General features: G+C 39.4%; 1 protein-coding gene and 1 pseudogene across 4 annotated transcripts in view; one reads left to right on the forward strand and one right to left on the reverse strand.

Annotated features, from left to right (window-relative positions):
- Positions 1–23,942, forward strand: part of FAM170A (family with sequence similarity 170 member A) — a 30,598-nt gene that overhangs the window by 1,474 nt on the left and 5,182 nt on the right. For 3 of the 4 annotated variants that reach the window (XR_004423468.1, XM_033109874.1, XM_033109875.1), the window contains exons 3-4: positions 11,913–12,051; positions 22,682–23,586. Coding sequence is in view for 2 of the 4 variants with exons in the window: in XM_033109874.1 (XP_032965765.1) it covers positions 23,517–23,586 (70 nt within the window). In the remaining 2 variants the exon portion in view is untranslated. Of the gene's footprint in view, positions 1–11,912; positions 12,052–18,618; positions 18,750–22,681; positions 23,587–23,942 lie in introns of those variants that run through there. The other variant, XR_004423469.1, reaches the window with a different exon arrangement.
- On the reverse strand, positions 18,574–18,848 carry LOC117024507 (transmembrane protein 258-like; annotated as a pseudogene).

Here is a 23,942-nt window from a genome sequence, read left to right on the forward strand (position 1 = left end):
CCCAAAAGGGCTAAGGATGGCTAAATGCTAGGACTCCAGGGAGTTTTTCTTAGCAGTTCTGGGCTCCCTTATGAATTATTTGCATACTGTAAGAAGTAGGTTTAAGAGCTTCCTAACCAAGAATCAGTGCTCTGTGGCCTGGCAGAGGTTGACAATGTTGGCATAGCCATTGTGACACATACACCACCTCCCTCGAAGCTTCTGGGAGCCTTTCCTCAGTGGTGGGTGCAGGCACCACCCTGGAGAAAGGGATACTATTCCAACTAGGAGGAATTGTGGTGTTTTGGCCCAGTTTCCAGTAAGAGGTCGTCAAACCAGTGCAGCTGCCTAACCTCTGGGTCCTGGCTGCCTGGAATTTTTGGTTAAATTAAAAAAAAAAAAAAAAAAAAGAAAAGAAAGAAAAAAGACCGAACAAGAACACACACATAAATTAGCTCCTATTGCATACAGCTGCCAGAAATTATGTTAGCAGATGTGATGGACATGGGTTTTATTAATTATATAATTTTGAACTATTTTAATTCAGCTGAATGGCACCAGACCCATTTGATGAATAAAGAAATTATAAGTATGAATAATGCCTTGAGTATCTGAGTAAAGTCCCGTGTTAATATGTCCGTCATTAATCTTTTCTAACACTATCATCAGTTCAGTCTCTGACTTACGGTTTTATTTTCATGTTACCTGCTCTTGAAAAAAATGTGGATAGCTTTGATCTAGACTACAGTGGTCTTAGACCTGCTCAGCCTCAGATCCTTCTTTCGTCTTATCCTGGGTGTGTTCTCTGTCATGGAGAGGCTGACCCACGAAGGCTGTCGTTTTCTGTTGTTCACTGGCTTCTCCCTGAGTTTAGCCAGTGGAAGCACTGGTGAGACCCTGGAGGGTGGTAAGGAGAAGGGAGAAGCCCGGGTACTTCCCTTTCTCTTTCTCTGCCTTGAGCTGATTCTCTAACAGCAACTGAATTTATCCCATGGCTCTAGTTCCCATGTTACAGGATGGTTCCAGCCTTTGTGGGCTGATGATGGACTCTCCTGAGCTCCAGCAATTCCGCCTCCTCTCTTTGTTCTGCAGCCTAGAGGTGGTAGTATTGGCTTCCTGTTGTTGCTAATACCTGGGTTACCATATCATCCCATTTGGCTCTGGCTTCTCTATGACCTGTGTAACTCATTCTGTGCATTAAATCCCCTCTGTTTAAATACTTGCGGTGGTACATAATCCTACCTCCTCATTTTGCAAAGAAGGAATTTGAAGTCCAGAGAGATTAAAGTGTGCTTCCTAAAGCTATCTGGAAGTCAGACTTCTAGCGTTTAAATCACCAACAATGCAGTTAAGAATCCAGAAGTAAGAAAACGAGTTTCTGTAATGTGAGTAGCTATCAAAAAATGCTTGCACTAAAGCCAGTGCATCCGCCCCTCTAAGCAGACCAATTTCACCATCAAGGCTTTCATTAATTTTGAGTTAATTTTTGTGTATGGTATAAGATAGTCTAGTTTCATTCTTTTGCATGTGGCTGTCCAATTTTCCCAGCACCATTTATTGAAGAGACTGTCTTTTCCCCATTGTATATTCTTGCTTCCTCTGTCATAGATTAATTGACCATTTAGTCAAGGGTTTATTTCTGGGCTCTTTATTCTGTTCAGTTGATCTATGTGTTGGTTTTCATGCCAATACCACATTGTTTTGATTAAGATAATTTTGTAATATAGTTTGAAATCAGGGAGTGGGATGCCTCCAGCTTTGTTCTTTCTTCTCAAGATTGATTTGGCTATTTGGGTCCTTTTTTGGTTCCATAAAAATTTTAGGATTATTTGTTTTACATCTGTAAAAAATTCTTTTGGACTTTTGCTAGAGATTGCTTTGAATCTGTAAATTGCTTTGGATAATACGGACATTTAACAGTATTAATGTTTTCAATCCATGAGCATGAAATATCTTTCTATTTATTTGTGTCTTCTTCAATTTCTTTCATCAATGTCTTGTAATTTAGAGTGTACAGGTCATTTACTCCCCCATGGTTAAATTTGTTCCTAGTTATTTTATTATTTTTGATGCAATTGTAAATGGAATTATTTTCTCTGTGTGATAGTTTGTTGTTAGCATATAAAAACACAACAGATTTTTTCTATATTGATTTTGCACTTGTAACTTTAATGAATTTGTTAATTAGTTCTAACAGTTTCTGGTAGTCTTCAGAGTTTTCTATACATTGTTGTCTGCAAATAGTGAGAGTTTTGCTTCTTCCTTTCCAATTTGGATGCCCTTTCTGCCCTTCTTCCTTCCTTCCCTCTCTCCCTCCCTCTTCCCTTTTTTCCTTCCTTCCTTCCTATTGCTATGGCTAGGGCTTCCAAAACTATGTTGAATAAAAGTGGTGAGAGTGGGCACATTTTTCTTATTTCTGATCTTAGAGGGAAAGCTTTTAGCTTTTCACTGTTGAGTATGTTAGCTGTCAGCTTGTCATCTACAGCCTTTATTATCTTGAGATACATGTTGTCTATACTCCTCTCTTGCTTTTTATCTTTAACCTTCCAATAATCATCTTGCATTGCTTACTCTGACTCAGTGTCTGCTTCCTGGAAGTCCAAACTGACAATTCTCTTGGTCTTTTCCTACTGCTTTATTTGAGGTTGCTGAATGTCTGTCTCACCTCCAGCGTTTCAGAACTGTGCTGTTTCCAGCAGAATGTGGCTCCATCAGCTGATTCTGTTATTCTTTTAGGAAATTTTACTGCTTTTATTTCTTAGGCCAGAGCTGTGTTGTATAACTATAGCAACCTCAAGTGAGGGGTGGGGAAATATTTTGTTTGTTTTAGCTGAACATATTACAGTCCAAACAAATTGAGTTCTGCTACTGAGAGAGAAAGAAAGAAAGAATGGGTATTCTGTATGCAACTAGTAGTTTCTGCCCTATTTCATTTTCAGTTTTGCAGAATCTTGAATTTATGAAAGCAAACTGCCTGTTGATAATACAGATGGTAATCAGGCATGAGGGAGACAGCTGACCATCAGCCCTTTGGTGTAGTTTGGGAAGGGATTTCTGCCATTGGAAAGGGGAGGAAAGAAAAAAAGATGAGGCTCTATTAGTAAGTATATCCGATGATTAGAATCCCTGGGTCTAAGGTAGTATCCTTATTTAACAGATAAGGAAATTGAGGCCTAGAGAAATTAAACCTTCTTACTTCAAGTATTTATTGAGCACTGAGAAGTGTATATTGTAAGTGCTTGGGATTGATTAATGAACAAAACAGAGTTTCTCTGTCCTCGGTAGAGTAAGGCCGTACCCACGGGCAGGATAGGGACTGGAATCCAATGTCTTAAGTGCCCATTGCTCTATTGCTAGGGGCCAAAAGGATTACAGCTTTAAAATTGCTTGAAATTCAAGTAAGGTAAATATTAAGATTGAAAACCATCAGATTTGTCTGGTTACTTTGGGAGGTGTTGGGAGATTCTGAAACAGTCTTCACCTTGCCTTGTGCATCTGATTGAGCTCCAGCTCAAGTTAAATACCTGCTGACTACCTCCCATTTCCCAACCTTTTTTTTTTTTTAAATCTTCACTTGGATTTGTTTGTTTTCTACATTATCAATGGGAAGGAGCCATAGCAGACAGATTCAGTCTCATCACTCCTTCCAAATAATGCTTGAAATGGAAATATCCTATTTGGATGAAAATAGGTAGGTATCTAGTTCTTTAACAATTTGCTTTAAGTTTACAGATTATTTTTGAACAAGATGTGAACTGTTTTGAACAACTATATCTTCATGTTCATAACAAAAAGTTTTATTCTTCACATTCATTTTGGAAAAAAAATCTTTTCTAATGATGCTGCCAATAATTAAAACACATAGGAATGCCTTCTATCCTACTGATTTCAAAATCACTTCATAAGTCACACAAGAAATTTGGTGTCATTACTTTATAAGGAGACCCCAATTGATCAAACTACCATTTCTTAGAAGGACCACTTATTTTCCAGAGCTGGCTCTGAATATCTTAGTCTATTCTCACCACTGAGGAGATTTAAAAGTCTGTGTCACAAACTAAAGGAAAACATTTTTAAAAGATGTTAAAAATATTTTGATTAATGGCAATAGTAATACCACATATTCCTATACTCCCAAGGTGTCTACTTGGAAAAAATATAACTATTTTGGCAGGTATTTAACCACCTCCTCCACGAATGTATGATTAATCATCCTTCTTTATCAAAATCTAGGCAAATATTCTGGATGTGAAATTTTGAATAGATGTAGCCTATATCCTATTACTTCAAATGGGAAAAATTGTAAAGGATTTCTAGCCCACTCAAGAACACAAAACAATTTCCCTCAAAATCATTAAATCACTCGTACATATCTATAAAACACAATAAAGTTTTCATATTTAAAAAATTTGTATTAAATTTATTGGGATGTTGGTTAGTGAAATTATATAGGTTTCAAGTGTATATTTCTGTAACACATCATCTATACATCACATTGTGTGCTCACCACCCAGAGTATGTTCTCCTTTCATCACCTTATATTTGACCCCCTTTTCCTTCTCTACCTTCCTCCCTCCTACCTTACCCTCTGGTAACCAGTAAATTGTTTTCTGTGTCTATGTGGTTTCGGTTCTTTGTTCATTTGTCTTATTTGTTTGTTGCTTTCAGTTTTATATCCCATATATGGGTGAAGTCATATGGGTCTTGACTTTTTCTGTCTGACTTATTTCGCTTAGCATGATAATCTCAAGGTCCATGCATATTGTCGTAGATGGTAGTATTTCATCTTTTCTTATGGCTGAGTAGTATTCCATTGCATATATATACCACATCTTCTTTATCCAATCGCCTATTGAAGGACACTGGTTATTTTTATGTCTTGGCCACAGCGAATAATGCTGCAATGAACATCAGGGTACATCTGTCTTTATGAATAAATGTTTTCAGATTTTTGGGTTAGATACCCAGAAGAGGGATTGCTGGGTTATATGGTAATTCTATACTTGTTTTTTTTTTTTTGAGGGACCTCTATGCTGTTTTCCATAGTGGCTGTACCAATCACAGTAAAGTTTTCTGAAACCACAATTTCAAATATTTTTACAAGTTTTTCATGCATGAAAAAAAAATCATAGATGTGGCAGATGGATACATGTGCAAGGCCAAGTTTACGTCTTTCATAAGTTTACTTGTCTTCATGTACCTCCTCATATATCCCTTTTATTCTAATATATGGGCTTTTCCACCCCTCTTAGACCTGCTTTCGTCTCAAGTCTTTTCTACCTTCCTACTCTTTCAATAGGTTTTTCTCTTAGTAATGTGAGGGAGATGACAGTGATAATACACAATACCCTTTTCAAAATAACCTTTTATTTATTTTAAGTGACACAGCACTTTTGATCAGAGTATACCAGCCCCAAACCTGTCTGAAGAAAAGCTGAGAGGGAACTTTTTACTAAAACTTTTGTGCCACCTAAATGTTTTCTCTGGCATGCACACGCAGATTCATTGGAGCAGTTTTTGATTTGAATAGGTGAATTTTGTAAGTTGTTAGATATTCTGATGGTAAGTATTTAGCAAGTGAGGAAACCTGTAGAAAGTAGCTGTGTATCTATCTAATACACAGTAACAGAATACCAATTTCTTAGCATGTCAAATAGGTTTTGTACTATAGAAAAATTTCATTATTTCTTTGGAAAAAATATTTAAAGTTTTTGTTTTGGCATCTTGAAAGAATTGTCTCAGTGGCATTTGCCACATAATTCACATAATGTTTTATTTATTTTTGGATTGATAGTGCTTTTTTTGTTGTTGGTTTTTGCTCCGCATGTTCTCTGTTGCATGGAGGGAGAAATTTCTGTGGAGGTCAACTGATTGATCTTCCAAAGCTGACTGGTGAAATTGTCTTTAATTTAGAGTAATTCATTAGATAAATGTTTCTCAGATTGGTATTTTCTGAAACAGTATTCTGGGAATTTATAGACATGGCTAAAAAATGTTTCATTGTAAAATAAGTCTGGTGGACATATGAACCTTCTTTGGAGATTCACAACTTATGAGAACATATTAATGAATCTGAGAAATCTTGTGGATAAAACCAAGGAAAACAAAACAAAAAATTCTAATTAACTTTGTTCCATCAACATGTCTCTTTTTAAAAAAATGAAACACCTATTAATATCCTGCAGAACACCAGTTTTGGAGACATTCAATTAAACCAATTCTTTACTCCGATCACAGATTGAAGAGCCTGTCCTAGAATTTGATGGAGTTAAGAAATATTATACTGTTATGCATCTGCGTTTCCAAGCTTTTAAAAATATTCCAAAGAAGTTAATTCTAATGCTAGACATCAGAATTTGGCAAGGACCAAATGATGTAGAAGCTGGCAAAATGTTATGTTATAATAATTAAAAGGGTTTTTCCATGTTAAGCACAGATCATTTTCAGAAAATGCTGAGAACTATTTGTTTAGCTATCTAGTAAAAATGAAAGAAAATGTAATTGTGGTATCCAAAGTGTATTTCAGATGTTTAATAATTTCTCTAGAGATACTATATAAATGTAGTATTTGATCCATTACTTCAAGATAATATTTTTTTGCTTCAGTGAAGAGGGAGAGGTATTTGCAGTAATATTAGAGTTATTTTACATTAAATGCAGCTAATCTCGAATTGGTTACTACTAGAGTTAAGTTAGTATACCAGGAGCAGATGAATAGAAACTTCTGGATGAGGATTAAAGACAGCCAAGGGAGCTGGCCTTCCCTTCAGGAGTTTGTGTACAGCATCACGCCTTCTTAGAATCCGTATTCTCCCCGAGCCCTATGATGCTGTCCTCCCTATCTATGTGGATCGAAATATTGTTCACATCTTAACTTTTATAACCGATGTCACCTCCTACGTGAAGTCTTTTCTGATCTCTTACTGCCTGTTATTTCTCTCTGTCACTAGACCCATGGCACTGAGAAGGTACCTATTGTCTTATGGCATTTACATTCTGCCTTGATTATGGTGTTTGTGTTTTTGTAAGACCATGTCGTCCAACCCACAGCACACCTTAAAACTCTTGTACTTTGCCAACATGTAGCTGGTGTCCAATATTTATGAATTGGATAGTGGGAAAAAAAAATCCCAAACACCCAACTACTTCCTGTCAGTACTCTCACACCAAGATCAATTGGTAAAAATAAAATGGGTATCCGAGGACAGGCCCCTCAATGTTTTGTGTTGGAGTTAGCATGAATGGTCTCTCCAGGACACCAGTTTGTACCCTAGGAAGGACTTAAAGTGTGCTGTTTCATCACTGCATCTCTAAGAGGAAACACTAATTTAACCAGTCGAATAGTTTTCAGTATTTCTATCTGCATGGACTGTTTTTTTTTTTTTTAGTGTATTATTATTTTAGGGTGTGTAAATTCTTGGTGGCTATCTGGATTAAACAAATAAACAAATAAAAACTAAGGATGCCATGAAATATGAACATTTATTAGGTCCATTACCTCTTGACTTTGAGCAATTAACTAATTACCTTAAGTTCAAAGCTAAGTTATGGAATTTCAGATAATAATAATCCACATTTGCCTAGCAATTGGAGGTTTATAAAACATTTTCATCTGTAGCATTCATTCAATCAATCAACTAGTCAATTAACAAATTCGTCTTTCAACAGACATTCGTTTGAGTCCATTAAATAACAAACATTGGTGAGTATGATTTGGCGATTCCTAACATAAATAAGGGAAAGGGCCTACCCTCTAAAGTTTTCAGTCTGGTGAGGGAAGACAGAAATATAAACGAGGAAGTAGACTAAAATGTTGTGATTGAAGTCTGAACACACAGTAGGGAAACAAGGCAGGGAATGGGTTGTTCTCACGAAGGGAGGAGAAAGTGGACAGGAGAGCATTCCTGGAGGAAGGGTCATTGAATGAAGTCTTGTTTGATTCTTATTAATGTCACTAGTGTCCAGGGTTAACCGTTGGGAACCCGACTCAGAAAAGTGAAGCGTCCTCTCTCCTGCTCTTAAGATTTCAAAAGTGAATTGTCCCACACCACAGCACCTTCTGTGCACACCACACAGTTCCTGGAGTGTGAGCCTCTGGTTCTAGCAGAGATGAGAAAGAGAAGGAGAAGGTAAGGCCAGAGAACCTGACATGCAGGATTATGCTTATTCAGAACGAGCCTGGTTCCCAGAGTAACAAGAAAAACAACTTGATTGAAAATGTTATTCATCCATGAAAAAAGAGAGAAGCCAAACCCAAAGGCAGGATTTAGAGCTGGAAACAATGGTGTGGCTGAGATTGACAAGCCTGTGAGATTTCTCAGTTGTAAGGGTATTAAGGAAAGGTATTTGAAAAATATTTAAATTAGTTTGACATCATTTACCTTAGGCAATAGAAAGTCACTTTTTGGAGGCTGGGCTTCTATTAACATGAAACTTAGGAGGAGATGGGGTTTCAAAGGATGACCTATTCTCTGCTGTCACCACCCACAGCGCTAATTTAATTTCTTATTCCGTTCACGAAAAGCCGCTCATTTTTTTTTTTCATGGGAAGGTTGTTTCCTCTTAAGTCACACTTTTGATGTGTGTGGCCAAGGTTCACTACCTTGGTGGCATACTACTTTGCACAGTGCCTTAAGAAGACACCCATGTGCATGTAAGATAACAGTGGCAAGATCATCTTAGTGTTGGCATATATTTTCTTTGTTCTCTGAAAGAATGCTTAATAGCAGATATCATAATGCAGTGTCACTCAGAGATTTCTAATATGAGCTAAAATTGCCCAGCAACTGTGTTGGGAAGGGATTTGGTTTTTTCTTTGCCTCTGTACTTCATGTAATCACCTGAGAATTATGAGCTGGAGTGGTACCTTTTATAAATTATTAAACTGTAATATCACAGTGTTAAAAAAGAAATCGACAGGCTCCAAATAGTGTCCCTTAGGCTGATGTCCATAATACCAAACCTAGACTTAAGATCTGACCTCACTCCTGCAGTTTTGACCTTTACCAGAAATGTAATCTTCATCAACCAGCCTGGAATTTTCTGGTCAACACCATTGAGGTGATCTGTCACATGGACCCTCTTTATTCCCCATAGGAGGAAGAGGCCAGTCTGCATGGATAAAACCCTTGCTGGTCCCTTCCCCCCAAAAAGAAGATATCCTGGTCTAAAAATAATCCTTTCTTTTCTTTTGCTAATAAATGCCCTGCCACATCCGTCTTCCCATTAACACCTTTCACTGTGTACACCCCCTTGGAGCGTCCTTTTAGTCACTAGATTGGATGTTGCCTGATTCATGAATTGCTTAAGAAATACAATTAGAGCTTTAAATTTACTCAGTTGAATTTTGTCATTTAACGATAGTTAGGGAAGCAGGTATTTTAACTGACCTGAAAACAAAGTTCCATTACCCCAATGGACTAGATGGCCCCTTATTTTTTGTGACCCTTCATAGCTTAAAAATGTTTCAAATGTTCTCTTTTGGCTCTCATGAGAACCCTAAGGAGGCACCTAGGAGATCTTATCTGCAAGATTTTTTTTTTTTTTAAACTAATGGAGAAACTGAGGCCCAGACAGATTAAGCCTAGGCTCCAGTTTATATTAATGAACATTTTTTGTTATCTTTTGAACTAGTGTTGCTTTGTTCTATTAAAAGATAAGCTGAGACATAGTCAAAATTTTAAGAATTTATTGAAGCAAAAACCAATTCAAATTTGGCCATGCAAAATGGGAAGTGGTTAGGAGAGCTCCACAAACAGGAACCAGGAGAAAGATTTTATAGAGAAGATGTGGAAGCAAAGCAAGGGGATTATCTGATTGGCTATGGTTTAAGCATTATTTGGGATAGCCGAGTTGGCTGTCTGTGATTGGTTATCCTTAGATTTTCAGTTCTTAACCTTGAGATATTTACAGGCTTGCTTATGTAAAATGCTAAGGTATTAGAACCACCTCAGTCTAACGGCCTCCTTGTTTAATTGATTTAACATTTCTTTTGTTTTAAATTAAATTTATTGGGGTGACATTGGCTATTAAAATTATATATAGGTTTCAAGTGTACATTTCGATAATACATCTTCTATATACTGCATTGTGTGTTCACCACCCAGGGTCAGTTCTCCTTCCATCACCACATATTTGACCCCTTTTTCCCTCTTCTACCATCCGTCCCCCCTTACCCACTGGTAACCCCTAAACTGTTGTCTGTGTCTATGAACTTTTGTTTCTTTGTCTTGTTCATCTGTTGCTTTCAGTTTTATATCCCACATATGAGTGAAGTCAGTTCTTTATAATTTGTTGCTTCTTTGCAGAGAAATTTCTTGTGGATATACACTGTGCCCCTAACCCTGACCTGCTGTTTCTCTAATGTATGTGATTAGTTACAAGGGAACCTGAATGAGAAAATGGATGATTCAGTACCAGCCCATCCCACTTATAGGTAACCCAAGTCATATATCCTTGTGCTACAATGGTTTGAATTACTTTAATATATGAAGAGCAGCACATAAATTTGAAGAATTAAAAATCATATTTCTTTTACTAGGAGTGCCTGTATCAGAAGAGAATAAGTCTGGATGAACACAGCTCACCAGGGAGCCTCATTATAAAGTTTGCAGAAATTGTAGAAAAATAACAGAAGGCGGCGATATTACCAACGTCAGCTCATTTTCTCAGGTTACACAGCCTGGAGTTATAAAAGAGGTCACATAAATGATAACAACTCATAGTTTTAGCTTCTTATCCCTGTGGCTATTACAAAGCCCGATGTCCTCCCACCTGCCTCCACTGGGGTCCCTTGGGCTTTTCTTCTCTGTGCTGTCCACTTCTGTTTGTCACCTGTGTTTCCTTCCTCCCCTGCTCCAGCTTCCATGGTAGCAGGCTGGTTGCCTTCAGAAGGGGCACAGATTTTGTTCTCAGTTGGCGGCCCCTCTGGTTCCATTCTTGTTTCTGCCTCCGATTCCTTTCTTGAGGTTCTTGATATGAGCCAGACAGAAGTGGAACAATGCTGTCTTCTCCCTTTTGGGCCATGCATGGATCTCAGAGCAGGGCAGGGTGGTCGTACATTCTCTCTTTATGTTTAGATGTACACCCTCTCTTTTTAGCAGTGAGATGTGAGTCTATGAGGGTAGGTAGGCCGGGGACAAAGCTGTGAAATATTAAAAACTGTATTGCTAGGTAGGCCGGGGGGGGGGGGGGGGATAAGGGGGAAGGTGAGGGGATTAGAAAACAGTCGGTAACCACAAGATGGCCATGGGGTCTTGAAAATTAATTTGGGGAACGTAATCAATAATGTGGAGATTTTGTGGGGTGTCCAGTGGACACGTGTCCCATTTGGGAGATCACCTCGGGGATGAGGTGGATGCCTGATCACTGCGCTGTGCTCCTGAAGCTGAATGATAATGAATGCCAACTAGGATTTTATATATACATATGTATATATATTTATGTGTATACTTACAAGAAGAGGAGTACAGCATTAGGAATAGAGACAGTAGAAATGTAATGGCTGTGTGCGATGTCAGGGGGATGGTGGATGGGGGAGGGGGGTTCACACAGTGTGAGGGATATAAATGATAAACGTCCAAGTATTACTCTGTCTTGTGCACCTGAAACTAATAAAAAAACAAAACAAAACAACAACAAAAAAAACTGTATTAAGACCTTGTCCTACCTTGTCCTTGTCCTTGTCCTTGTCCTACCCTTGGTTCCCCATGAAAATCAGACTAATACCTATTAGCTGCCAGAGGGGCCCAGAATTTCAGCACAAAATAGAACCTAGGCTCAAGCTTAGGGCACCCAAAATATCAATATTTTGTGCTCAACATGGAGCTAATTTTCTCCCTTCTATTTTCTGTTCTCTTTTTCTTGTATTCTTGACTTTTGTTTCTTGGGTGCATTGAATTTTTTTTTTTTTTTTTTTTTTTTTTAATCCTTAGCTCATGAAATAGAAGTTGCTTTGAAAAGCAAAACTTTTTAGGTCAGATCAATCTTTCTGACTGAAGGGAAGAAAGGAAAGCCATGGAAGTTGAGTTCTGTGTTTCCAACCGAAGAGGAACATCCTCCTTCCCCCTGGTGGTGAGTAATACCAAACCAGCTGGAAAGGGCTCTCCTTCCTAGGGCTCAGAAATCCTTCCTAGGGCTGAGAAATAAGGAATCTGGAGCTCGGTGATGTTGTACGTGAAAAACAAATCTAAACTGGGATCTAAAAGTATTTAAACATTAATCAAGGGAAGCAAAGCTCAGTATTAAAAGCGGTATTTAAAACTTAAGGGTGGCTTTGTGGACAGCAAGTGTCTGGGTGCCTCTCCCTGTTTTACTGTCCAGAGGGAGGTGATTCATCCCCGCTCTGAATTGGGCCTCCTAGGAATACTGTCAGGAGTTTTCCTCTCTCTTTACATTTAAATCCTCATCACAAACGCTACGAAGTTAGTACTATTCTGATCTTCATTTTGCAGATGACCTTCTGAGCCTTAAAGTAGAAACACACACACAAACAAACACTCACATGCCCAAAGTCCTAGAGCTGATCTCAGTTACTCATAAGCCACAACAAGACAATTATCTTCTCTTTGCAGATGAGGAACCTGGGGGTTCTAACAGGCAAAGAAAAACTGCCCACTGTCACAGAGCAAGTCAGTAGCACCCCTGGAAATCAAACTCAGGTCTCACTGGTTCCAGAGCCCGAGTTCTTTCTATTTTGCTGCTTTGCCTCCCCAGAGGCATCTTGGCTTTGTCGCAAACTGCAGAGCATGGCACTTTTAATGAGAGGAAAGTTTGCCAAATGAAAAGTAGATTAATGAGATATTTGGGATGCTTTCCAGTAAAGAATCTGTTTCCGAATTCTTATCTTCTCTCACTCAAATTGCTGAAGCCATAACAGTAACAATTATCTCAGCCTGGCTGTGGCATGGTGGGAGTGAACTCTCTTAATTGTATTGCTCAGGGTAGACATCGGAAACCAACAAAATGTTCCTTTAGCTCACTGAGCCATAGGTCAGAAATTGGATAGATCAGATGTTGGCTTTCCCCATCAGCCTCCTCTTGCCCCGCCTGTTTTAGCTGTGTCTTGGAACACCATTACTTCAGGAGAGAAAGAGAGCTTAAAATTGGGTCAACATTAAAAATATTAGACGTGTCAATGTCAACCTGTTTCCTGAATAGGTGAGACGTAGAACATCATTTGAACATGACTGCCTGAGACTTGAGGAGAGTTTGTTATTTTTATAATAAGTTCTCTTAGATATTTTCTGGGAATTTTCAAAGATCCCTTGTGACACTGAGAGGCCAGAAATGAAATGTGATTATTTCTGTATGATACGCGACTGAATTCGAAGCCAGATGCTCACATTTATATTCAAGAAGAATGTGTGTGTGTCCTCATGCTAGCTGTTGAGGATATGGGGGATCCGAAGACAAGTAGGTCTCAGTCCCTTGCCCAAAGAGCTAGTGATCTATGAAGGGAAATGAGATGTAAGCTTGTAATAGTGTGTGCTGTGACGGGAAGCATACCATTTACTGCCTTTCTACCACAAACCGGGCACTGTGTCAAGCGCTTTATGAAAGGATCTGGCAAGGTGGGAATATTAACCCCATTTCTAGGGAAGGAAAGCAGGTTCAGAATAATATGCCCTAGCCAACGGCTTTTTATTAAAGTGACTGATACAAACTCAGGTGGTTCTAATGACACACCTGCATTCTTTCCCCTACATGTCACTATTAATTTGGCAGGATGCCATTTGACATTTCATGGCTTAACTTAATCGGGTATCCCTTCATGGGATTTAAAGGTTTGTGTACTTAGCTCACTATGTTGCATCATGTTTTGAGAAGACAATTTTTGATCTGGGATATTTTTCAGAATCTTGGGAAAATCAAGTAATTTTCAGCTTTTTTACAAGGAATGTGCAAAATAGAAAACTTCACCCATTTCTTGTACTTTGATGTTTGTACAAGGGTTGAGGCTTATGGATGGTCTTTAGGTGGGCATAGAAGAGGTCTGGATATCATTTGGCTATGTTACTTGGTAATAAATAACGGTTTTGAATTTTTGACTTGGCTACTTCAAAATGAGTGCATCTGCTCAGCAGGTGTTAACAGTTGGATGTGACAAACAAAAAGCCAGTCTTAGGAGAAGTATTTATGAGAGAACCCCACTCTACTTTGCTTCGGTCAGACCTTAGTTGGAATACTGTGTTCAGTTCTGGGGAATGTACATTCATAAACACAAATATACGTCAACTAGGACACATTCAGGAGAAAAATTGGATGGCAATGGGGAAATGAAACCTGGATATTTGGAAGAATAAAGCTGTGTAGCTGAAGAAAAGACTTAAAGGGCAGAGATAACAGTCTTCAAATATTAGAAGGACTGTCTTATGGGAGAGTAATATAGATTTGTTATCTGTGGCTCCAAAGGACAAAACTAGAAACAACAGGCTGTGGGGAAATAGGTTTGTCCTTACAAGGAAGGATTTTCTGTTATACCTACCCAAATGTGTAGAGGTTTTTTTCTTTTGTTGTTTGTTTTAGAAAGGGGTGAATTCCCAGCCCCTGAAAGTGTTGGAGCATGGGTCAAATAACTACTTGGTAGAGCCATTGGAGAGGAAACTCAAAGGTACCGTGGGCATTGGATTTCACAAGCATCCAAATGCTTCCCAATCCTGAGCATCTCAGCAGTTGCTGGAGTGTCCTTCAAGGCTTTGTCTCCACCTTGGCCACCAGGCTTGGGATATGCTTTGGGGGGGATGGATGGATGACAGGGACAAGAAGAATCCACGGAGGCAGAGCAGTTACTTGGACCATTCTGCTTGGGTCTGCCATTTTAATTTTGCCTTTCCTATGGTATATACTCACCTGCTTGCCTGAGACTATAGCTACCCGGGGGCCTGTGGCTGTAACTGTGTCATTCATTATCCTCAACTTAGCCCACCATCTCATGCAATTGTGTCCTTATAACTGTTGTTTGACAGTGATTTTATCAAGTATCTAATCAGGTTTGCTGTGCTGTAGGGCAGCAACAGTAAGACCGTCTAACTTGGCTGCATGTACAAACTCTAACTTTAGATTTGTAAAGCTTGTGGCTGCCTCTTCTCTCTGGGGGAAGATAGAACTTGAATTTTTTCCTACATTTCAGTGAGATGGAAAATTTGGGACACCCGAGAGACAGAGAACTAACTACTCAAAGGGTTTCACACACTATTAAAAGTAGCCTTAAAAATTACCCATATGTGCGCTGCAGTACTTCCAGCTCTGTGTCAGGTAGGCATTTTCCACTGTTTTGAGGCCTCTAGTCTCTTTTTACCCATTTAAGGACGGAAAGTGATTGATAGGAGGTTTTTGCTCATTGCCTGCAGCGGAACTCTTCTAGAGTCAACCCGTAAATATTCCAGCAAAAGGAGGAGGGGTTTGACCATTTTATGGTATTCCTGAGGGCAGACACTGTGGGTTCACAGTAACAACTATTCTTCAGTGACCTCAGCTGTCACACCGAGGAGCAGGTTTCTCACTAATTCTTTAAATAGGCAGGGAGGCATGATTGATAGGGCGAGAGGCATTCTAAGCATGGTATTTTCAGGTCCTTCATATTTCCCTCCTCATTGTGGATATACAGCCAATCTTTTGGAAGAGACATGGCGACCTTGGTCAGAGCCTTTTAGTAGTCTGGAAATCTCACTTCCATGCAGTGATGTCAAGGGTATTAGGTTCATGGAGATTTTCAGAACCCTACCAAATGGGTTTAGAGGAGAATGTGGCTTAGTTCAGATTATTCCAAAGCACTAGGAATCATCTGAGCCTGCTTTACAGGCTCTGAGCTTGCGTCCTTTGCTTACAGTTTATACATAGTAGCTACATCCCTGATGGAAAGGTGTCCTATACAGTTGTAGATTTTACCCCAATCTCTGGGCTCTTTTATAATGAAACTTTGATTATGCTATAGTTATTTGAACTCCATGAGTCTCAACGCAGGGTATTAATGTTATTAATTTGCAATGGATGTAGATGTCTTATGATTTTAATACATTAATTCACATAGGGATACCATCTCGGGAAGCTCTAGTTTGTTTCAAAGACATGAGGAAGTTGAATATTTATTTTTGGTACTTTCTCACCACCAACCCCATATCTCCCTCTCTGCCAAATATCATTCCTTCTTTGCCCTGTCTCCATATCTCCTATCCTATTAAAAAACGGTCCAATTCTCAGCCTGTTTTCCCCTAGTCCTTGCAAAACAGTAGTTGATAATGGTTTAAGTTAAGGTATCACTTCTCATGAAGTTGTTTGTATTTTAATAAAAATTCAAAGTACTGAATCTCTATGGTTAAATTTTAGGCAGTGGAAAAACCTGTTTTAGGTGGAGGTGACGGGAGTCATTACACAGGACACAGGAGAAACCAGGCTCTCACTTCATTCTGATGCATGCATATGGTGACAGGCTTGGGCTAAATGCAGAGATGACATTTCTCTGCTGGTATAGGGGAAAATAAAAGAAGCAACTGGTCATGACATCGTTTGGCCTAGGGAGAAAGAAGACCCCATACTTTGGCAATTTATTTATTTAAGCTTTTGGTATTTTTGGAGGGTGGTGGTGGTGGAGGAACAGGTAGGGGAGTTTGTGTTAAGTGCAAGGAGGTATGGAGAATCCAGAGATAATGAATCACAGCCTTTACCTTCCAAAGTTTCATACCCTGTTTTGTGGGGAGATCAGACACGTTCATTAATAGACTGGCCAGAATACAGGAAACTTATGAAAAGAGCTATCATAGAGATACAACTAACATGCTATGAAAATGTGTGGTATATTCTCACCGGGATATCTGGAAAGGTTTCTTGTAGAAAGTGGGATTTTAGCTGAACTTAAAAAACAAATCGTACTTTGAAAATTTGTACTTTTGAAAGGAATGACATGAGCAAGATCTGAGTTCTAGCCTTATTTTTGTGAATGTGTAGCTTGATGATTTTGTCAAGTCTTATATTAATGGGGAGGGGTTAGGATTTTTCTGTATGGTCTCTGTGCTATTCCGTAGTACTGTCCATAATTATTTTTGCTTATGGTGTCTAGAAAATGGAGAGGCACATGATAAGATTGCAGTCCCTTTGTTTGAGGGAGGGAAGTTTGGCCTACTGTATGGAACCCAGAAGATGAGTGTTGTGTCGTAGTCTGGAAAACTCTGGGTCTTAACCCTGAAGGACTTTGAATATTTGGTTGAATATTTTAGATTTTTCTGCTCATATTGGGAAGCCATTTAAGATTTGATCTGGGGAATAATATTTTTTAAGAACATAACTATGACCAGGGTGGATTAAAGGTGGGGAAAGACATACCCATTTGTCCACAATTTGGAGAAGAGTGGAAGATTGCTTCTAATTCATGAGATGTGCTTTGTATCTGCAGGAGCAAAATAAGCAACATATCTTAATGCATAAATCCTCCTCATATGTGCGTTCCTTTTCATCTCAGAGCAAATATTTGGCAGCTGCATTATCTTTAAAGTAATAAGAGCAAAAGTCATTTGGAATAAATGTTTCAGAACCATTTGTTACTTTGCACAGACCTATGAGCAAATAGGACTGAGCTAAAGTGTTTACTGTAGTATGTGGTTCTGCAGGGACTGCCACATTATTATATATACTTTTATCTTGGTTCAACTCTAGCTGTTGCCACCACTATTACTCAAAAAGCTGGGGTGTCAACAAGATAATCAAAATAGCAAATGGGGGTGAAGTGTTTTTCCATCTGTTTTCTTGAAATCTTAGGAAGATCATTTCCTTTGTATTCCCTATATTCAGAATATAAAAGCCTCCCAGACATCTAATCTTTACTAGCTCAGACATTTCAAAAGGCAGTGAAATTACTTTGCAGTTGCTTTTCCGTTCAAGGCAAGTGTTTATGGTCTTCCAAACACCCTCTCCTGAATCTATTTATAAAAAAGAAACAAAACAAAACTAAATAAGTGCCATATAATCCCGAGGACATTTTCCTGGTGTAAAAATCCTAACAGCATGGTGGAAAAATGTTCTGAATTAAGACCTAAGAGATCTGAGTTCTAGCCCTATTTTTGTGAATGCGTAGCTTGATTTTGTCAAGTCTCATATTTAGTGGGGAGGGATTAGGATTTTTCTGTATGGTCTCTATGCTATTCTGTAGTACTGTCCATAATTATTTTTGCTTATGGTGTCTAGAAAATGGAGAGACACATGATAAGATGGCAGTCAACAATTTTGGGTGGAAGTGATGTGTGTTACTTTTGGACCAGAACGTTTAATGCCAGTGTGAAATTCTCCAGAGTTCTTTCTCTCTGCAGTGATGACTGACAATTTTCCACATACTGGTGGCTTTGTCGGTCTGGATCCAGGAATGAGTATAGTAAGGAGCTGAACTCCTAGCCAGCCTGCAGTAGGCATGTACAAGGCGCAGGACATGAGCCTTTGTGGTTTTAAGCCACTGGGATTTGAGGGGATTATTTTTTACAATAAGATAATCAAGCTTATTCTTCTTCTTCTTTTTTTTTTTTTTTGGTCACACTTCTGCCTTTTTGAGCAGCATGTGAGACATTTCCAGCAATAGTTCAAAAAAATTAATTTACAAAAGCAGGGATTCGGTGAAGCTGTCTGGTTGGAACTCTTGGGAGCTCATATGTGGATGCCAACCCAGAGCAGCAAGAAGAGGATCCCGAAGCCCATGAAGAGCGAGGCCACCAAGGAGATGAGGAGCTCTTCCTTTGTAGATGTCCCAAGTGTGCTTGGGGGAGGTGACGTCATAAATGAAGAAGCAGGTGGTGAAGGACATGCCAGTGGCTGGCAGCACTGCTGTCAGGTGGGGGGAAACAGCCTGGTTCACTGCTAGTGGATCTGCTCATGGCCTCGGGTTCCATTTTGCTAGGTGCTTAGGTAATCCACTGCTCCCCACCGCCAATCGAGCTTATTCTGATTGATATGATCTCTAAAGGGTATCACTATGATGAATGGGGGAAAGCCCTAGGGATATACTGTGTTTCCCCGAAAATAAGACCTAGCAGGACAATGTCAGCTCTAATGCGTCTTTTGGAGGAAAAATTAATATAAGACCCGGTCTTATTTTACTATAATATAAGACTGGGTCTTATAATATAATATAATAATATGATACGATATGGTATGATATGATATGATATGATATGATATGATATGATATGATATGACATGATATAATATAAAAGACCGGGTCATATGTTATATATTATAAGACTAGGTCTTATATTAATTTTTGCTCCAAAATATGTATTAGAGCTGATTACCTGGCTAGGTCTTATTTTCAGGGAACAGGGTAGATATTTTTCCTTTTGTTAAATTAAAATTTTACTGTTTCCTACAAGTAGATGTCGGAGCTGCTCTGAGGGGAAGTAAGTTTCCTACGTTGGAAATCCTGAAACACAGTCTGGGCAACTTTTTGAAGGTGGTGCTGTAGAAATCGAAGGTGGTTGTGTGATATAACAAGAAATATATATTTGGTCTTCAACCCCTTTCTGACACAGAGCTCCTAAAATTCTTGGAATTGCCTAAGTGATGAGAGGGATAAAAGTTTCTTTTTTTACATTAATGAGGCAAGTTTGGGAAAATACCTAAGGATGGGTGTTGGTTGTCAGTGGAGTCAACCTTGTGATTAGAGAGTTGGAACTTTCAGTCCCACCCTTCCTGACCTATGGGGAGGGGAGAGACACTGGAGGTTGACTCAGTGGCCAGTGCCCAGTGATGTATTCAAGCATGCCTCTGTAATGAAGCCTCCATAAAAACCCGAAAGGAGAAAGTTCAGAGAGTTTCCGGGTTGGTGAATACAACGAGGTTCAGGGGGAGTGGTGCACTGAGAGAGCATGGAAGGTCTGCCTCCTTTCCCCAGCCCTCGCCCTATGTATCTCTTCCATCTGAGTTAAATCCTTTTATAACAAACCTGTAATCTAGTAAGTAAAATGTTTCTTTGAGTTCTGTAAGTCACTTTGTGTGAGCAAATTAATCAAACCTGGGGTGGGGAGTTGTTGGAACCTCCAATCTATACAGCAGGTCAATCAAAAGCACAGGTGACAACCTACCCTGGACTTGAAACTGGTGTCTGAAGTGTGTGTGTGTGTGTGTGTGGTGGGTGCAGTAATGTAGGACTCAGCGCTTGACCTATGGAATCTGATGCCATCTCTGGGTAGATATTGTCAGAATTGAGTTGAATTGTAGGTCACTCAGCTGGTGTTCCAGAACCACTTGGTGTTGTGGGGAACCCCCACCAACCCGACCCCACACCAATGTTGGAATTGGTATTCGAATCTTAAATTGGATTAGAGAACTTCAAGGTCCATTCTATATTAAAAATATTGAGATTTGCCGCTCCTGAGGGTAACTACTGAACCTCACATTTGTGCGCAGGTATTGTTTTGGTAGTGTTTCCTCCAGAGTTAATTTATTTGCCCTGCTGTGGATAACACGAGGTTTTATCTACTGTGCCTTCCATGAAGACCTGCACAGGTGCTGAGAAAAAAATTTTTTGAGAGGCACGCTCATTCTTTACCTGAATTTCATAGCTATTCTGATAGGTGTGTAATGATATCTCATTGTGGTTTTCATTAGCATTTTCCTAATGGCTAATGATATTAAACATCATTTTATGTTATTTGCCATCTGTTGTCTTGTTCAGTGAAACATCTCTTCACACCTTTTGTCCATTTTCTAATTGGGATCGTTTATTTTTTGTTTACTGGTAAATTTGAGAGTTCTTTATAGCTATTACTCTTTTGTTGGCTATGTATGTTGTTTGCAAACATTCTCTCTTAGTCTGGAGCTTGTCTTCTCATACTCTTAAAAGGATCTTTGACAGCAAATGGTATTAATTTTAATGAAGTCTGGTTTAGCTGCTTTTTTTCTTGTATGGATTCTCTCTCTCCTGGATTATTACGATAGGCCCACTGCTCCCTCTGATTCTGCCCTTGACTCCCAATAGTCTTTTCTCAACGAAACAATGAGAGTGATCTTTTTAAATGTTATTTCTCCCTCAAAACTCTTCAACCTTTCCATGTCACTCAGAGTGAAAACCAAAGTCTTCACAACAGCCTCTAAGACCCTATATAATCTGGTCTCTCATTATCTCCATGACCTCATCTCTTACCACTCTCTCCTTCCCTTGGCTCTGGCCACACTAGTTTCCTTCGTGATATTCAAACAAGCCAAGCCAACCCCGATCCAGGACTCAAGCCTCTTCTTTTTGCCTGGAAAATAGAAACGTGGCTCTAAGCTTCCTTATTGCCCTCAGGACTTACTGAGACAGGGCCTTTTTAGTGAAGATTACCATGACCTCCCATTTAACACAGAAATGTCCCTATTTCCTATAGTCCCAAATTCATATTCTTGCTCTATTTTTCTGCATGGTACTTGTCAATATCTAGCCTATACTTATGTCATATGTTTTTAAAAATTGTCTTTTTTCCTCTAGAATTAAGCTCCTTGAGAGAAAATCCTCTGTTTTGTGCACAAATATTCAACTACAAGGGTCTAGAGAGACTGGCACATAGTAGGGACTCAATAAATACTCACAGAATAAAGAATGAATGAAGAAGTGAAGGAATGACTAAAGTAGGTCTCAACTGAGCTTGGACTTGCTGAGATAAACTTCATTGATCCTTGCTTGGAGAACCTGAGCTGGTGCCATTGGAATCTCTTTCCTTTTCTGAAGAGAGGTTCAGTTCTTTCAGAAACTCAGGGTCTAAGAAAGGCACCTTAATAATCTTTCTCCTCAGAATGATGGAATTAGAACTAGTGAGATTTCAACTAATGAAGTAACGATCATCAATGGTTGTTAATGCTGTTTGTTGAAAGGTTGATGGGAAACATTATAGCTGAAAGCACCAAAAACCACTAGTCAGTCTTAACATCGTTAAAAATGAGACATCTTTATGTGCTTCTTGTTGTGATGTAATAGGAAGGTACATAGCACCAATTATAAAATAATCTTATAATAACAAGAAATTGAATCTAAATATAATCAATTTTCTATATTTGATTACCTGTTTACATGGAAATACAGGAAATAGGGGAATATCTTAAGTGACATCACAGGAATACAATCAGCTGACTCCAAACTTTGAAAAAAATTCTACAGAATAAACAACTTAGTTTCTTCAATAAATAAATGGCAAAAAAAAAAAAAAAAAGGGTGGGTGGGAGAACTGCTCTAGACTGAAAGATATATCAACCAATTGCAACATAATGGACCTTGTTTGGATCTTGAAATCAATGAACCAAGTATAAGAAAAGACATTTGAACACAGTTGGAGGAAATTGAGTGTGGCTCGGTTATTAAGTTATATGAAGGAATTATGGCTACATTTGTTGGGTGAGATAATGATACTGCTGTTATGTTTTTAAAAAGTCCTTGTCTCTTGGAGATAAATTCCGCTGCATTTGAAGAGAAATGACATAATGTCTGAGGTTTGCTTCGAAATATAGCACCTTTCCCACTCCCAAAACACCTAAACTAAAAGAAACAAAGCAAAAGCTAAAAGAATATGTGTGGGGGTGGGGACAGAACAAGAATGGCAGAGGATTGATAATTGTCGCAACTGGCTGGTGGGTACAAGAAGCCACATTCCTGTTATACAATTCTCTTTACTTTGTGTGCGTTTGAAAATTGCTGCCACAAAATTAAAAAAAAAAACACACCAAAAAACTCTCCTTGTCCTGTCTTTTCTAGGGATTCTGCAAGAAACAGGAAGATGAATCTCACCAGCAAATCCTCACGAGATTGCATTTGCCCTGTCTTCACTCTCCCTCTGCTTGAGACTTTAAGATTTTCTGCGGTGCCCTTTCAAATTGGAACCCACCTTAGTCCACTGAGGATTTCTAATGTCAGCAGTGACTCTGGAAGTTCATCTCATCCCAGCACACCAATGGATCATGGCCACTGCCTCAAAAGGAAGTGTCTCTAATTTTAGATTGGAACCAGGAGGATCTCTCAAGTTTGCTATTTTAGCAACACAAGCCAAGATTATCAGCATGCTTTTGCTGCTTCTAGCCTTGCCATGCCCTTCCTCTGGCCGACAGACAGATTCTGCTACTCACTTGAATGTAGATGGGAAATGGTGAAATAAAGGGAGAAAAGAACAACAGGAACAGATTAACATTTTAAACTACTCTAGCACGTTTGAAAGATGTGAGAGTTGAATTCATGGGAGAAGTTCCACTGGGAAAAAGGTATTGGTCCTGAAAATGGGGTCTGTGCGATGGCAGAGACTGTATTGGACCGCGGTCCCCAGAAGGCTCTGATGTCACCGTTGAGGTCAGAGAATCCTGCGGTGGGCCTAGTGACCTTTGAACCCTAACAGCCCTGGGTTGTAGTGGGCACTGGACAGTGCTGTGCGTTCTCTAAATGGTCTGAGGTCTTCAGACATTTGGGAGACTCGACTATTTTTATTTGTACTGAATCATTTCAACGGATTTCCTGAGAGCCACGAAGGGCCAACCTGTAGGGAAAAAGAGGAGCAAGACATTAGAAGAGCATCTTCTAAGGGACTCTTCTGGCTGGTGTTATGAAACAGCGCCAAAAGAGGAAACATCTAGAAAATGAGGAGGCCCAGGAAACTGCTGAGAAGGGAGGAGGTATGTGTTGGGTAACTTGTCTGGGACACAAGGGTGGCTACCAGCCTGAGCCTTCTCGAAGAAGGTGGGACTGCAGAGAATGTGTCACCTATGAAGTAGGGAAAGAGAGACCTAGTGTTGGCTGCTGCTGCCGTGTCCTTCCTGAATGTCCCTATGGTGTGAGTCCACACAGGAAGGCCACATGCCCCCAGCAGATGCAGTCAGCCCTGCTATTCTGAGCTCTTCTTCCTGGGCTGCTCGGGCCTGGGGCTGTGTTGGACTTCTAGCTGGCCGGGGTCCCACTTGCACAGATTCAGACGTACAGTTTTTCTCAGTCCCTTTCTCTTTATTTGGTCTTACTCCGGGGTCACTGGTAG

Source organism: Rhinolophus ferrumequinum, chromosome 7 (assembly GCF_004115265.2).
Source record: "Rhinolophus ferrumequinum isolate MPI-CBG mRhiFer1 chromosome 7, mRhiFer1_v1.p, whole genome shotgun sequence".
Lineage (NCBI taxonomy): Eukaryota > Metazoa > Chordata > Mammalia > Chiroptera > Rhinolophidae > Rhinolophus > Rhinolophus ferrumequinum.